The sequence below is a fragment of the Petromyzon marinus genome, chromosome 51 (assembly GCF_048934315.1).
Source record: "Petromyzon marinus isolate PM22_M1 ecotype Great Lakes invasive population chromosome 51, UKy_Petmar_22M1.pri1.0, whole genome shotgun sequence".
Classification (NCBI taxonomy): Eukaryota; Metazoa; Chordata; class Hyperoartia; order Petromyzontiformes; family Petromyzontidae; genus Petromyzon; species Petromyzon marinus.
In genome coordinates, this window is record NC_133717.1 from 7,045,515 (window position 1) to 7,060,609 (window position 15,095).

Genomic DNA, 15,095 nt, shown 5'->3' on the forward strand with positions numbered 1-15,095 from the left:
GGCGCACGGTGACCGGCTACTCGTCTGGGATCTTTAACGTCGTCCGCCGAGTGACAGAAGGCGTGGGGGGGGGGGTGTGTGTCTGTGTGTCTGTGTAGTGGGGGAGCGGTGGTGTAGCGGTTAGCGCGCTGCGCTGCAAACCCGGCAACACCGGTGACGATTATCTGAACCGGTCCTGGGCCTCCCCTAGGGTCTAACTCGGCCTCAAATGAGCACCTGGTGAGATGTGTAAACACCGCCACTGGGGAGACAAAGGCGGCCGGGCGTGGTGTTGGCCATCCACCCCCTCGTGTGCCGTGCCGGCCTTAATAGGTGCTACTCGCTAACAGCACTTGCCCCAACAGTCTGTTAAGGCTACATGGGGGGGTCTTTGTCTTTGCGTGCCCGTGTGTGTGTCTGTGCGCGTGTGTGTGGGGGAGTTGGTGCCGCAGTGGTTAGCACACCGGTCGCTAGGAACCCGGCGACCCGAGTTTGAGTTTCTTCCATGATTGGAGTTAGCGAATGTCTAAACTGGTCCTGGGCCTCCCCTAGGTCGACTCAGGCTTAAATGAGTACCTGGTGCACAGTGTTTAAACATCGCCTATTGGTGGAAGTGCTGTTAGTGAGCACCTATGAAGGCGCAGAACGGCCGCCTTTGTCTCCCTAGTAGCGATGTTTACACATCGCACCAGGTACTACTTTGAGGCTGAGTCGACCTAGGGGAGGCCCATGACCGGTTCACATAATCGTCACCGGTGTTGGCCGTGAGCGGGAATCGAACCCGGGTCGCCAGGTGTGCTAACCGCTGTGCCAGTGTGCTAACCGCTGTGCCACTGCTCACACACACACACAGACACACAAAGACACAGACACACAAAGACACAGACACACACACAGAAACACACACAGACACAAAAGACACAGACACACACACAGACACACACACACAGACACACACACACAGACACACAAAGACACAGACACACAAAGACACAGACACACACGCAGACACACAAAGACACAGACACACACACAGAAACACACACAGACACAAAAGACACAGACACACACACAGACACACACACACAGACACACACACACAGACACACAAAGACACAGACACACAAAGACACAGACACACACGCAGACACACAAAGACACAGACACACACACAGACACACACAGACACATAAAGACATAGACACACAAAGACACAGACACACACAGAGACACAGACACACAGACACACACACGCTCAGTTAACCCCGATGTGACACAGACACGCGCATGCACTGTACCCTTATCATGCTCACACTTGCACCCACTCACACACGTGCTCTGCTCGTCTTTGTGTGTGTTCGCGCGTGCGTGCCAGTTTGTGACACAAAGACAACGGGCCCCCCTCATTGCCTTTACAGACTTATTGGGGCAAGTGCTGCACGCACGCACTCGCGCACACACGCACATTCATACACACACGCACACTCGCACTCACGCACACACTCACGCGCACAATCATACACGCACACTCGCACTCACGCACACACTCACGCACGCATGCACTCACGCGCACATTCATACACTCACGCACACTCACTCACACTCGCACACACACTCACACTCGCATGCACACTCACGCACGCACACTCACACACACACGTGCCGGCTTGGCGCGTGATTAGAACACAGGAAGGGTTTTGTCTCCGTGAACCCCCCCCCAATGCCCCCCCCAATGCCCCCCCCAATGCCCCCCCCCCGCCACTCTCCACTCACCCAGAAGGAAGCAGGAAGCTGCTTCTCTTTTATCTCGTTGGGGGAGTGGGGGTCAGCGGGGGTCACGATGTAGTGGCTGGTGGGGTGGTAAGGGTGGGGGGGAGGGGTGAGAAGATTTGGGGGGATTGGGGGCGGTGGGGGAGGGGAGTGTGACCCCAACAGATGTAAGGGTGAGAGACGGAGAGAGAGAGAGCGGGTGAGCGGTGAGTGTGAGCGGTGAGTGTGAGCGGTGAGTGTGAGCGGTGAGTGTGAGCGTGTGCGAGTGAGTTGAGGTAGGAGAGTGTGAGTGAGGGATGATGGGGAGTGTGAGTGAGGGTTGATGGGGAGTGTGAGAGAGGGATGATGGGGAGTGTGAGTGAGGGATGATGGGGAGTGTGAGTGAGGGATGATGGGGAGTGTGAGTGAAGGATGGTGGTGGGTGTGAGTGAGGGAGAGCGAGTGGACGGGTGATGTAGTAGAGTGGAGAGTGTGAGAGAGGGATGATGGAGAGTGTGAGTGAGGGATGATGGGGAGTGTGAGGGAGAGCGAGTTGACGGGTGAGGTAGTAGAGTGGAGAGTGTGAGTGAAGGATGGTGGTGAGTGTGAGTGAGGGATGATGGGGAGTGTGAGTGAGGGAGAGCGAGTGGACGGGTGAGGTAGTAGAGTGGAGATTGTGAGTGAGGGATGGTGGTGAGTGAGCGAGTGAGCACGAGGTTCTCGGCACGGGCGTGGGGGCCGTGGGGGCCGTGGGGGCCGCGGGGGGCCGTGGGGAGCGACGAAGAGCAGGACGCGCAGCGTGGGAAGGTCTCTCCGCTCCTAGAGCGACCGCCACTCGCTGAGCGGCACCGCCCCCTAGCGGCAGCAATCGCCGGCTACCTCTCTCATCATCTGGCTGGTTAACTCTCTCATCACCTGGGTGGCTCTCTCATCACCTGGCTTCCTCTCCCATCACCTGGCTTCCTCTCTCATCACCTGGCTGGCTTCCTCTCTCATCACCTGGCTACCTCTCTCATCACCTGGCTGGCTTCCTCTCTCATCACCTGGCTACCTCTCTCATCACCTGGCTTCCTCTCTCATCACCTAGCTGGCTCTCTCATCACCTGGCTAGCTCTCTCATCACCTGGCTACCTCTCTCATCACCTGGGTGGCTCTCTCATCACCTGGCTGCCTCTCTCATCACCTGGCTACCTCTCTCATCACCTGGCTTCCTCTCTCATCACCTAGCTGGCTCTCTCATCACCTGGCTAGCTCTCTCATCACCTGGCTACCTCTCTCATCACCTGGGTGGCTCTCTCATCACCTGGCTACCTCTCTCATCACCTGGCTGGCTTCCTCTCTCATCACCTGGCTTCCTCTCTCATCACCTGGCTACCTCTCTCATCACCTGGCTTCCTCTCTCATCACCTAGCTGGCTCTCTCATCACCTGGCTACCTCTCTCATCACCTGGCTACCTCTCTCATCACCTGGCTACCTCTCTCATCACCTGGCTTCCTCTCTCATCACCTGGCTACCTCTCTCATCACCTGGCTTCCTCTCTCATCACCTGGCTGGCTACCTCTCTCATCACCTGGCTACCTCTCTCATCACCTGGCTGACTCTCTCATCACCTGGCTACCTCTCTCATCACCTGGTTACCTCTCATCACCTGGCGAGCTCTCTCATCACCTGGCTGACTCTCTCATCACCTGGCTGGCTCTCTCATCACCTAGCTGGCTTCCTCTCTCATCACTTGGCTGGCTGCCTCTCTCATCACCTGGCTGGCTCTCTCATCACCTGGCTGGCTGCCTCTCTCATCACCTGGCTGGCTCTCTCATCACCTGGCTGGCTGCCTCTCTCATCACCTGGCTGGCTGCCTCTCTCATCACCTGGCTGGCTGCCTGTCTCATCACCTGGCTGGCTGCCTCTCTCATCACCTGGCTGGCTGCCTCTCTCATCACCTGGCTGGCTGCCTCTCTCATCACCTGGCTGGCTGCCTCTCTCATCACCTGGCTGGCTGCCTCTCTCATCACCTGGCTGGCTGCCTCTCTCATCACCTGGCTGGCTGGCTCTCTCATCACCTGGCTGGCTGCCTCTCTCATCACCTGGCTGGCTCTCTCATCACCTGGCTGGCTACCTCTCTCATCACCTGGCTGGCTGCCTCTCTCATCACCTGGCTGGCTGGCTCTCTCATCACCTGGCTGGCTGCCTCTCTCATCACCTGGCTGGCTCTCTCATCACCTGGCTGGCTACCTCTCTCATCACCTGGCTGGCTGCCTCTCTCATCACCTGGCTGGCTGCCTCTCTCATCACCTGGCTGGCTGCCTCTCTCATCACCTGGCTGGCTACCTCTCTCATCACTTGGCTACCTCTCTCATCACCTGGCTGACTCTCTTATCACCTGGCTGGCTTCCTCTCTCTTGTCACCTCGCTCTCCGTCGGAGTTTCACTGCCCGCCACCGGGCGCCATTCCACGTGTTGCCAATCTTCTCTTGCGTTACGCACCGCACGCGCCCGATGATTGCTAAAAACGTCACGTGACGTGCCGCGTCCGGGTTAGGGACACATCCCGGGAAGAATAAGGGTCGGGGGAATACCTCACAGGAGAGGATTATAATAGGGTTTTTCCCATTTTTTCTGGCAACAAAACTGAAACCTTTTTACAAGGATTCATGTTTATTACATTGTGGCAAAGGAGGTCTAATGATGTAGATGCTCACCCTGAGCCCTCATTACTTTGATAGTGGCATTGTCTTTGAGCTGTGTGACGCCTTTTGGCGTCATCTGGTCGAGCACCAATTGGGTCAAGGCTCAAAAGAAAGCTGTCCCTTGGTGTGGACCAATCAGTTTCGAGGACAATGCATCATATATTATCATAGTATGTTTAATTGTTTGCATTTTGGCTGCAGGTATTGTGGTTAATGCAGTAACATGAATCCTCGTAAAAAAAGCTTTCAGTTTTGTTGCCAGAAAAGAGGGGGAAAAACCCCTATTATTACATTTTGGTGCTGGCGAAGGAGGTCTAATGAAGGAGCGGATTATTTAAGTTGTCCACACGGGGCCTGCGCGTGTTAGGCCTGGCCACACGCGTGTGCACCGCGTGTGCCTGTGCGCTGCACGTCAGCGAGCGCCTATTAAGGCTCGGATCCCGCGCAGCCCTGTGAGTGGTGGTGGTCGGCGCTGTGCACTACTCATTAGTAATCGCTTACTCTGCAGATTACCTAATCAATCGGCGTTACTCTGCCGGTTGCCAGTTCCTTGACTCCGCTGACGGCGACGGCACGAGGTGACAATTCCGATGACAGTCTCGCCGCTGTTCGCACGTGTGCCGCTGGACGGGAGGTGATCTGTCCCTCGAGCCCTCTTCATTTGACCGGGTGCGGCCCACTGAGCCGTGTGTTGGCGTGGCGAAGTGGCTCGTCATCGCCGGGAGGACATTCGCGGCGGCCAAATAACTCTGCGGCGCACGTTAGCGATGGGCGGGGCTTGGTGACGTCACGGGCGGCGTGGCTTATCGGGGGTTTCCGGCCTTCGGGAAGCAGCAGGATGTGGGGGGGAAGGGGGCGGCCCCGGCCCCCGTTTCTAAACGGGCGCCCGGCAACTCGACCGCAGGGAAAGAAGTCGATTGCGATCTTGAGCGGATCGAATCGGCTGTTCTCTATTTCCCGTAGCTCGCACAGAGGGGGCCCTCCCCAGACAAGACTGCAGGAGGATGAAGACCCCAGACACTTCGCCCGCCCACACGCACATCGAGTGCCACCCGAATGTATCACGGGGCGCCACGGTGGATAGGAGATGTTATCTCCCTCGCCTGGTACGCAGGAGGTCGTGGGCTCGATTGCGACCCTGACACCAGCTGCTGTATATTTGGAGTTTGAGTGTCTCTCTCTCATCATCATCATCACGGTGGCTATGAGATGTTAACTACCTCGCCTGGTACGCAGGAGGTCATGGGTTCCATCTCGATCCTGACGCCTGCTGCTGTATATTTGGGAGTTTGCAGTGTCTCTCTCACTCATCATCATCATCACGGTGGCTAGGAGATGTTAACTATCTCGCCTGGTACGCAGGAGGTCGTGAGTTCCATCCCGACCCTGACACCTGCTGCTGTATATTTGGAGTTTGCAGTGTCTCTATCTCATCATCATCATCACGGTGGCTAGGAGATGTTAACTATCTCGCCTGGTACGCAGGAGGTCGTGAGTTCCATCCCGACCCTGATGCCTGCTGCTGTATATTTGGAGTTTGCAGTGTCTCTCTCTCTCTCACCGTGGTCGCGTGGATTTTTCTCCGGATCCTCCCGTCTTTTTTTTCTTTTCTTCCCTCCACGTTTAGAATCGACGTCACGCGTTCAGAGTATTTGGCCGCTGGACTTTTCCACTTCGTCGGGCTGTCATTTGTGGCCAGGTCGCTTCTGAAGAGAGATCTAACGCAGCTCAGCGGGCCCTTGCCTTGCGAGATAATAAAAAAATAAAAGTGTGGAGCTGAGTTGATGACCACGCAATGTAAATTGACGTTAACATTGGCACGCTCGTCGTTAGCGCCGCCTTCATCGTCGTCGTCTTCGTCATCGTCGCCAGCCGCCACCAACCAACCCGCGGCTATCGGCCGTGGCGAGGTGGGGAGGCCGTCATCCAGCAGCGGAGCGAGGGGAGTTGCTGCCAGTCGTTGTTATCGTAAACCATCATTACCGCCCCCGTCGTTGTCGTTGTCGTCGTTGTTGTTGTCGTCGTTGTTGTCGTTGTTGTTGAGGCGGAGTGCCGCTTATCTGCTTGAGCCACCTGCTGGGTGGCGACCCACAGTGGCACTGCCACCGTCTCTCCGTCTCTCCGTCTCCACGGGGCCACTCCACCCTCGGTGTGAGTCGGGGGGCTCTGTGAGTGTGGGGGGCCTCGGTGTGAGTCGGAGGGGGGGGGGGCTCTGTGAGTCTGGGGGGCCTCAGTGCTCTGCGGGAGTTCTGGATTGATTCTACGTCTCATACAGTGATGCTGTATGAGACGTAGAGAATGTATTATAATGCTTACAGAGCAAGCAAAGTCGATATGTGAGACACGGAGAGGTGGGAGACACGGGGGGGGGGGGGGTGGGAGACACGGGGGGGGGGGTGGGAGATACGGGGAGTGGGTGGGAGACACAGGGGGGGGGTGGGAGACACGGGGGGGGGGTGGGAGACACGGGGGGGGGGTGGGAGACACGGAGTGGTGGGAGAAACGGAGTGGTGGGAGACACGGAAAAGTGGAGGGTCCCCTCTCTAACGAGCACTTCCCCACCTTAAGTTTGTGCATCGCCCGGCTGCCGTCGGGGGTTATTTGACCGTGCTTCACCACGCCGGTTAGCGCAAGTTGGTGAAGGCGGGGAGCATAGCAGTGCAGTGCAACCGCACGGTTTCGTGCGGTCTCTCTCGCAACTCCACGGGAACAAAACGGAGCTCTCGTGGAGTAGCTGCTGCTCTCTTGCCGTGACGTACGGGAAATGAGTGGGGGGCGGTGCGGGTGAGGGGTCGGGGGGGGGGGTGCGATGGGCCCCCCCCCCCCCGTCTCCCTCCCGCTCGCTCTTTCCGGCCGTGCTGGGACGGCACGGGGAACACAACAGGAGCAGGAGGGGGAGGAGGGAGTTTGAGGAACTCGCGATGTGAAATGGCCGTGCCGAGGGGAGGTCGCGGCGAGGAGGTGCCCGGTGAGTGTGGCGGTGGTGGCGAAAGCGGCGGCGGCGGCGGTGGTGGTGGTGACGGTGGTGATGGTGACGGTGGTGGCGGTGGTGGTGGTTGTGGTGGTGGTGGCTGTGGCTGTGGTTGTGGCGGTGGTGGCACGGCGCTGTCTCTTGGCCAGCGCCGTGCCCGGGCGGTGTGGCCGGCGTCTCCGCCCCCCCCCTCGCCCCCACGTGGCGCACCAAGCGGTGACAAGTGGCTACGGCCCCCCCCCCCCCCCTACCACGGGGAGATGCCGCTGTGGTGGCGATGGTGGTGACAGTCGTTCTCGTGGTGGTCGTGTGAGTGGCAGGTTTCAACACCTCTGGGCTGAACAAAGTCAGCGGGAAGCTGAGCCGGAGTGATGAGAATATTTATTTAGCGTGCAGGAGGAATCCGATAATGCTACGAAGTTATTATTTTTGTTGTAAATCACGAATGCCCAAACTTGAATCTTGGGTGCCCTCCCTGCGCCTCGTGAGATGGTGACGGCTCTTCAGATCGTTGCGTATATCGGGAATTGGTTGGCACGCTGCGCTCCGATCCTCGCGACCCCGGTTTGATTCCCGGCCACGGCCAACATCGCTGCGGCTTGACACGCGAACCGGTCCTGGGCCCCCCGCGCCACCTCCGTGGAGACCTCGGCACGATATTAAAAACGGGCGCCTGGTGCGGCGTGCAAACGTCACCAGTGGGGAGACAAAGGCGGCCGGGCGTGGCGTTGGCCCACCCGCCGCCCCGCGTGCCGTCCCAGGCCCTAACAGGTCCTCGCGAACAGCACTTGCCACGAAAGTTTGCCAAGGCTACACGGGGGATCTTTGTCTTTGTTACGAGGGCAGGGGGCATTTGGAGAAGAGGGGGGTGGGCAGGGGTTTAGGGGGAGCTCGGGGATTGGCTGTGATAGGAGGAGGAGTGGGGAGGGGGGAGGGGTTGGGGCGGGGGGCGTGGGGTGGGTGGCTCTGTGGGTGAAATCCACGTTGTCTCTGGCCTGCACCATCACTGAGTGAGCGTGTGTGTACACGTGTGTGTGTGTACGTGTGTGGGGAGCGGTGGCGCAGTGGTTAGCGCGCTGCTCTACAAACCCGGCGACCCGAGTTCGATTCCCGCTCACGGAAAACACCAGTAACGATCATCTGAACCGGTTATGGGCCTCCCTTAGGTCGACTCGGCCTCAAATGAGTACCTGGGTGCGGTGTGTAAACATCGCCACTGGGGAGACAAAGGCGGTCGGGCGTAGTGCTGGCCACCCACCCCCTCGTGTGCCATGCCGGCCTTAATAGGTGCTCGCTAACAGCACTTGCCCCTACAGTCTGTTAAGGCTATACGGGGGATTTTTGTCTTTGTGTACGTGTTTGTACGTGTGTGTGTGCGTGCGCGTGTTTGTACGTGTGTGTACGTGTGTACGTGTGTGTACCTGTGTGTGCGTGCGCGTACGTGTTTGTACGTGTGTGTGCATGCGCGTGTTTGTGCGTGTACGTGTGTGTACTTGTTTGTACGTGTGTGTATGCGTGCGCGTGTTTGTGCGTGTGTGTACGTGTGTGTGTACGTGTGTGTACGTGTGCGTGTACATGTGACGCAACGGTGGCGTGACCTCTTGTGTGTGTCAGGCGCTCGCCAGAGATACAAACACGTGACGGGCGAGCTCCCGGCGTACCACGTCACCAACGGAGATCGTGAGCGGTGTGCGTGTGTGTACGTGAGCGGTAGTGTAGCGGTTAGCGCGCTGCACTATCAACCTCGCTCACGGCCAACACCAGTGACGATTATCTGAACCGGTCCTGGGCCTCCCCTAGGTCGACTCAGCCTCAAATGAGTACCTGGTGCGGTGTGTAAACATCGCACTAGGAAAACAAAGGCGGCCGGGCGTGGCGTTGGCCAACAACCCCCTGAGGTGCCATGCCGGCTTTAATAGGTGCTCGCTAACAGCACTTGCCCCTACAGTCTGTTAAGGCTGTACGGGGGATCTTTGTCTTTGTACGTGTGTGTACGTGTTTGTACGTGCGTGTGTGTACGTGTGTGTACGTGTGCGTGTGTGTGTACGTGTGTGTGCGTGTACGTGTGTGTACGTGTGTGTGCGTGTACGTGTGTGTACGTGTACGTGTGTGTACGTGTGTGCGTGCGTGTACGTGTGTGTGTACGTGTGTGTGTACGTGTGTGTGTGTGTGCGTGTGTGCGTGAATTGATTGCTTCCGAGTGCGCGTGTATTAAAATACTTACGGCTGCCCACACCGACGCATGTGTGTGTGTGTACGTGTGTGTGTGTGTGTGTACGTGTGTGTGTGTGGGGAGCGATAGTGTAGCGGTTCGATTCCCACTCACGGACAACACCAGTGACGATTATCTGAACCGGTCCCGGGCCTCCCCTAGGTCGACTCAGCCTCAAATGAGTACCTGGTGCAGTGTGTTAACATTGCCACTAGGGAGACAAAGGCGGTCGGGCGTGGTGCTGGCCACCCACCCCCTCGTGTGCCGTCACCGACCTTCATAGGTGCTCGCTAACAGCACTTGCCCCTACAGTCTGTTAAGGCTATATGGGGGATCTTTGTCTTTGTCAGTATTTTTGTGTGTGTGTGTACGTGTGTGTGTGTACGTGTGTGTGTGTGCGTATGTGCGTGTGTACACACGACCACGTGTGTACGTGTGTGCGTGTGTACACACGCACACACGTACACACGTGGTCGTGAGTCAAAGCCATGCCCTGTACACCTTGGGTGCGACAGGGATGTCCTCTGGCTCCCACATTATTTAACATCTATTTTGACCACGTAGTTCGTGAAGCCTTCAATAGCTGTACCGGGGGAATCTCCATATGGTACAGATATAATGAGAGGCTGATCGATGCCCGGGTGCGGTCAAGGGATGGCTCCCTATTGCTCAACCACGTTATGTATGCCGATGATTTGGTAATAGCCACTCATTCAGAGGAGGAGTTGGAGATGCTGCTGCTGAGACTGGAGCGTGCCACTAAGAGGTGGGGCCTTACCATCAGCCCCACCAAAACTAAGCACCTGCCTGGGTATTTTGTACCATCGGACACTCCACCCCCACAACTCCCAATCGGTAATGGGGCAGTTGTGGAGAGAGTGGAGAGTTTCCCATACCTGGGCAGTGTGCTTATGACCGGCTCCAGTTTAACAGCAGAGGTCTCACTCCGAATCAGTCGAGCGGCAATATCTTTTCATCGGTTGCGTAACGCTGTGTGGAAGCTACCTGGTCTGTCGCTCCGCACTAAGCTTCAGGTCTTCTCGGCCACGGTCATTCCCTCCCTTCTCTACGCTTGCGAAACGTGGACCCCCCTAATGGAACATCTTCGCCGGTTAGAAACATTTAGGCTGGCCTGCCTACGATCCATCCTGGGTTTAACCAGACTGGATTGTGTGAGGAGCTCACAAATCCTTGAAAGATCTGGGCAGGGTCCCATCGGTGAGCTCCTCCGGCAGGCAAGGCTGCGATGGCTGGGTCATGTAGCCCGCATGCCCAGCCACCGCATGCCGAAACAGCTTTTGTTTGGCCGGATTGAGGGGGCTAAGCGGGCGCGGCACGGGCTAGAGAAGAGATGGAGTGATGTGGTACAGGAGGACGTGGAGCTGAGTGGACTTGCCGATGACTGGTACCAGCGGTGTCAAGATCGGCCTCTGTGGAGGAGGCTCGTGAAGGACGCTACTGGGCAGTTGGAGGCAGTCGCCCTCCAACAACAACGGAGGGCGGAGGAGCGACGCTCAAAACAACGAGCGGAGCGCCGGGTGGCTAAAGCACAGCAGGTTGGCACAGTAGGGGGCACAGGTGGTGCATCAGCCAGTCATCTCAGTCAGTCGACCCGTGGCATCTGGGTCTGCCCCGTGACCTCCTGCCAGCGGGCGTTCGACACTTCACGTGGCCTCAAGGTGCACATGGCCTGGCACAAGCGTCGTGGTGACGTCACCGCCACTTAGTGGCGAATGGCGGCTGTTGTTGTTGTTGTGTGTGTGTACGTGTGTACGTGTGTGTGCGTGTGTACGTGTGTGTGCGTGTGTACGTGTGTGTGTGCGTGTGCGTGTGTGTGTGTGTACGTGTGTGTGCGTGTGTACGTGTGTGTGTGTGTGTGCGTGTGTGTGTGTGCGTGTGTGTGTGCCGGACGGGCAACTCTGTCGTGGACAGCGCTGTGGGGGGAGATCCAATTTTGATTGGCTCCTCCCCTCATGGCATATGTGTCCACCACAGGGGCTAAACGGGGGCTCTGGACGGGTGCGAGGGGCTGGTAACCCCTCCACCTTCAATTAATTACCACGAAACTACGAATTAAACTGAAATATGTAACAACTAAGCTTGTGCCGGAGGCCCCGGGAGGCCAGGCGTCTATGACGTCTCCTGGCCAAACCCCAATTGGCGGAGCCAGGAGATTGAATACCTACCCTCGGGGCTACTCCAGAAACAACGAAAAGCCACTACGGTTGGCCACGTGGAATGTTCGAACGCTCACTGCAGAGGAGAGGCTGCCACTCCTCTGTCGGGAGCTGGATCGGTACCGCCTGGATCTATGCGGCATTCAGGAGGTCCGGTGGACCGGCTCTGGCTCCTGCCACCATGAGGGGTGGACAGTCCTCTACTCGGGGCAGCAGACTGCCAAACAACAGGGTGTGGGTCTTCTTTTGAACAAAAGAATGAAGGGGGCGTGGGAGCGTGGCGGTGAGGTGTGCGAAGCTGTAAGCCCCAGGCTACTTTGGGCTCGCCTTCCCATCAACCGGAGGCGAGGAATGGTGGTCGTGGTTACTTATGCCCCCACCGAAGATGAACATCCGTGGAGGGATGCAGGCAAAGCCGATGAGTCAGATGCCTTCTATGACCTCCTGTCACAGGTGCTGGCTAAAGTGGCCCCTCGGGATAGAGTCATCATGTTGGGTGACTTCAATGCCCGAGTTGGTCATGATACTGGCACCTGGTCTGGAGTGATTGGAGGGCATGGGCCAGATCAGCTCAATAACAACGGTAGGAGGCTGCTAGATTTTTGTGCAGCCCATGGGCTTGTAATTACCAACACGCTGTTCCGGCATCGGCGCATCCACACAACATCATGGATGCATGCCGGGTCCAAGCAAGAACATCTGCTGGACTACATAGTGACGGACCAGCGAATGCGAGCCCATGTCCTTGACACCAGGACCTACCGTGGAGCTGATCTGCCCTCTGACCATCGACTAGTCATCTGTAAGATGCGCCTGCCATTCTTCCACTCCGGTGGTGGGTGTACACCCAGGACCCCATTCCAACCTAAAGTGGCCTGGTCTCAGTTATCTGATGAAAGTTGCAAGCGAGAATTTCATCATCGCTTGCGGCTGGGATTGGTATCGTCCCCGACTCCTCCTGATGTCGAGGGTAAATGGGCGAGGTTTAGGACTGTGACTCATGCAGCTGCAATGGCTGCTTTGGGTACGCAGTCCAGACCTCCCCAGACACCCTGGATGACAGAGGAGTTGTTCACGATGGTTGAGAAAAAGCGACAGGCCCACTGTCATCGGCTACAGAATCCCACGTCAGAGAATGAGGAGGCTTACCGCAGCCTTCGCTCGGAGGTTCGGAGAGCCGTGAGGCGCTGCAAGGATGGGTGGTGGTCGCGGGTTGCTGAGGAGATGGAGTCTGCCTCAGTGGCCCGTGATCACAAATCTCTATTTAACTCCATCAAAAAAGTAACCTGCAGCGCCACACCTATTACCATCATTAGGGGAAAAAACGGTGATCCAATTTCCGACCCCCAGGAACAGGTTCGCAGATTTGCTGAGCATTTCTGTGAGGTCCTGGGGGAGGGAAAATCCCTCAGCCAGGAAAACATCGTGGCACAAAGTGAGGATGACCCTGCTGAGGCTGCGGTGCCTCAAATATTGGATGAAGTCACCCCCTGTGAGTGGCTGGCTGAGGTGCCATCTGCTGAGGAAGTATTGAAGGCGATCCGGAGTCTGAGACCAGGAAAGGCAGCGGGCAGAGATGATCTCCCAAGCGAAATGCTGAGGGAGGGTGGCGTTTGTGCACAGACTGCCCTATATGACATCATAACAACAGTCTGGACCACTGGACGGGTTCCGCAGGATTGGAAGGATGCCCTGGTGGTCCCCCTTTTTAAGAAGGGGGACCGCACAGACTGTAACAACTACAGGGGCATCTCACTCCTCAGTGTGCCGGGAAAGGTCCTGGCAAGGATTATTCAGCATCGCCTTGCCAGGCACGCTGAGGAGAGGCTTGCGGAGCCCCAATGTGGTTTCAGGAAAGGGCGGTCCTGCACAGATGCCATATTTTCTGTCCGTCTGCTACAGCAGAGGTGTAGGGAATTCCAACAAGACCTACATCTCTGCTTTATTGACCTGGTCAAGGCCTATGATACCATCAGTAGGCCTGGGCTCTGGGTCGTTCTTCGTGCTTTTGGAGTACCTGACCCTCTGCTCACGATCATTAAGGACCTTCATGATGGTGAGCGGGCCCGGGTAAAACTACGTGGCCGGGAGTCAGAGCCATTCCCTGTACACCTTGGGGTGCGACAGGGATGTCCTCTGGCTCCCACATTATTTAACATCTATTTTGACCACGTAGTTCGTGAAGCCTTCAATAGCTGTACCGGGGGAATCTCCATATGGTACAGATATAATGGGAGGCTAATCGATGCCCGGGTGCGGTCAAGGGATGGCTCCCTATTGCTCAACCACGTTATGTATGCTGATGACTTGGTAATAGCTGCTCAGTCAGAGGAGGAGTTGGAGACGCTGCTGCTGAGACTGGAGCGTGCCACTAAGAGGTGGGGCCTTACCATCAGCCCCACCAAAACTAAGCACCTGCCTGGGTATTTTGTACCATCGGACACTCCACCTCCACAACTCCCAATCGGTGATGGGGCAGTTGTGGAGAGAGTGGAGAGTTTCCCATACCTGGGCAGTGTGCTTATGACTGGCTCCAGTTTAACAGCAGAGGTCTCACTCCGAATCAGTCGAGCGGCAATATCTTTTCATCGGTTGCGTAACGCTGTGTGGAAGCTACCTGGTCTGTCGCTCCGCACTAAGCTTCAGGTCTTCTCGGCCACGGTCATTCCCTCCCTTCTCTACGCTTGCGAAACGTGGACCCCCCTAATGGAACATCTTCGCCGGTTAGAAACATTTAGGCTGGCCTGCCTACGATCCATCCTGGGTTTAACCAGACTGGATTGTGTGAGGAGCTCACAAATCCTTGAAAGATCTGGGCAGGGTCCCATCGGTGAGCTCCTCCGGCAGGCAAGGCTGCGATGGCTGGGTCATGTAGCCCGCATGCCCAGCCACCGCATGCCGAAACAGCTTTTGTTTGGCCGGATTGAGGGGGCTAAGCGGGCGCGGCACGGGCTAGAGAAGAGATGGAGTGATGTGGTACAGGAGGACGTGGAGCTGAGTGGACTTGCCGATGACTGGTACCAGCGGTGTCAAGATCGGCCTCTGTGGAGGAGGCTCGTGAAGGATGCTACTGGGCAGTTGGAGGCAGTCGCCCTCCAACAACAACGGAGGGCGGAGGAGCGACGCTCACAACAGCGAGCGGAGCGCCGGGTGGCTAAAGCACAGCAGGTTGGCACAGTAGGGGGCACAGGTGGTGCATCAGCCAGTCATCTCAGTCAGTCGACCCGTGGCACCTGGGTCTGCCCCGTGACCTCCTGCCAGCGGGCGTTCGACACTTCACGTGGCCTCAGGGTGCACATAGCCTGGCACAAGCGTCGTG

At 57.3% G+C, this 15,095-nt stretch overlaps 1 protein-coding gene across 4 annotated transcripts in view; it reads left to right on the plus strand.

Annotated features, from left to right (window-relative positions):
• LOC116953320 (centrosomal protein 85L) overlaps positions 1-15,095 on the plus strand; it is a 114,369-nt gene that overhangs the window by 25,370 nt on the left and 73,904 nt on the right. Inside the window, exon 1 of one of the 4 annotated variants that reach the window (XM_076074928.1) lies at positions 7,307-7,384. The exons of the other annotated variants lie outside the window; for them this stretch is intronic. Within the exon in view, the coding sequence (XP_075931043.1) occupies positions 7,345-7,384 (40 nt within the window). The 5' untranslated portion in view covers positions 7,307-7,344. Of the gene's footprint in view, positions 1-7,306; positions 7,385-15,095 lie in introns of those variants that run through there. 4 annotated transcript variants of the gene reach the window in all.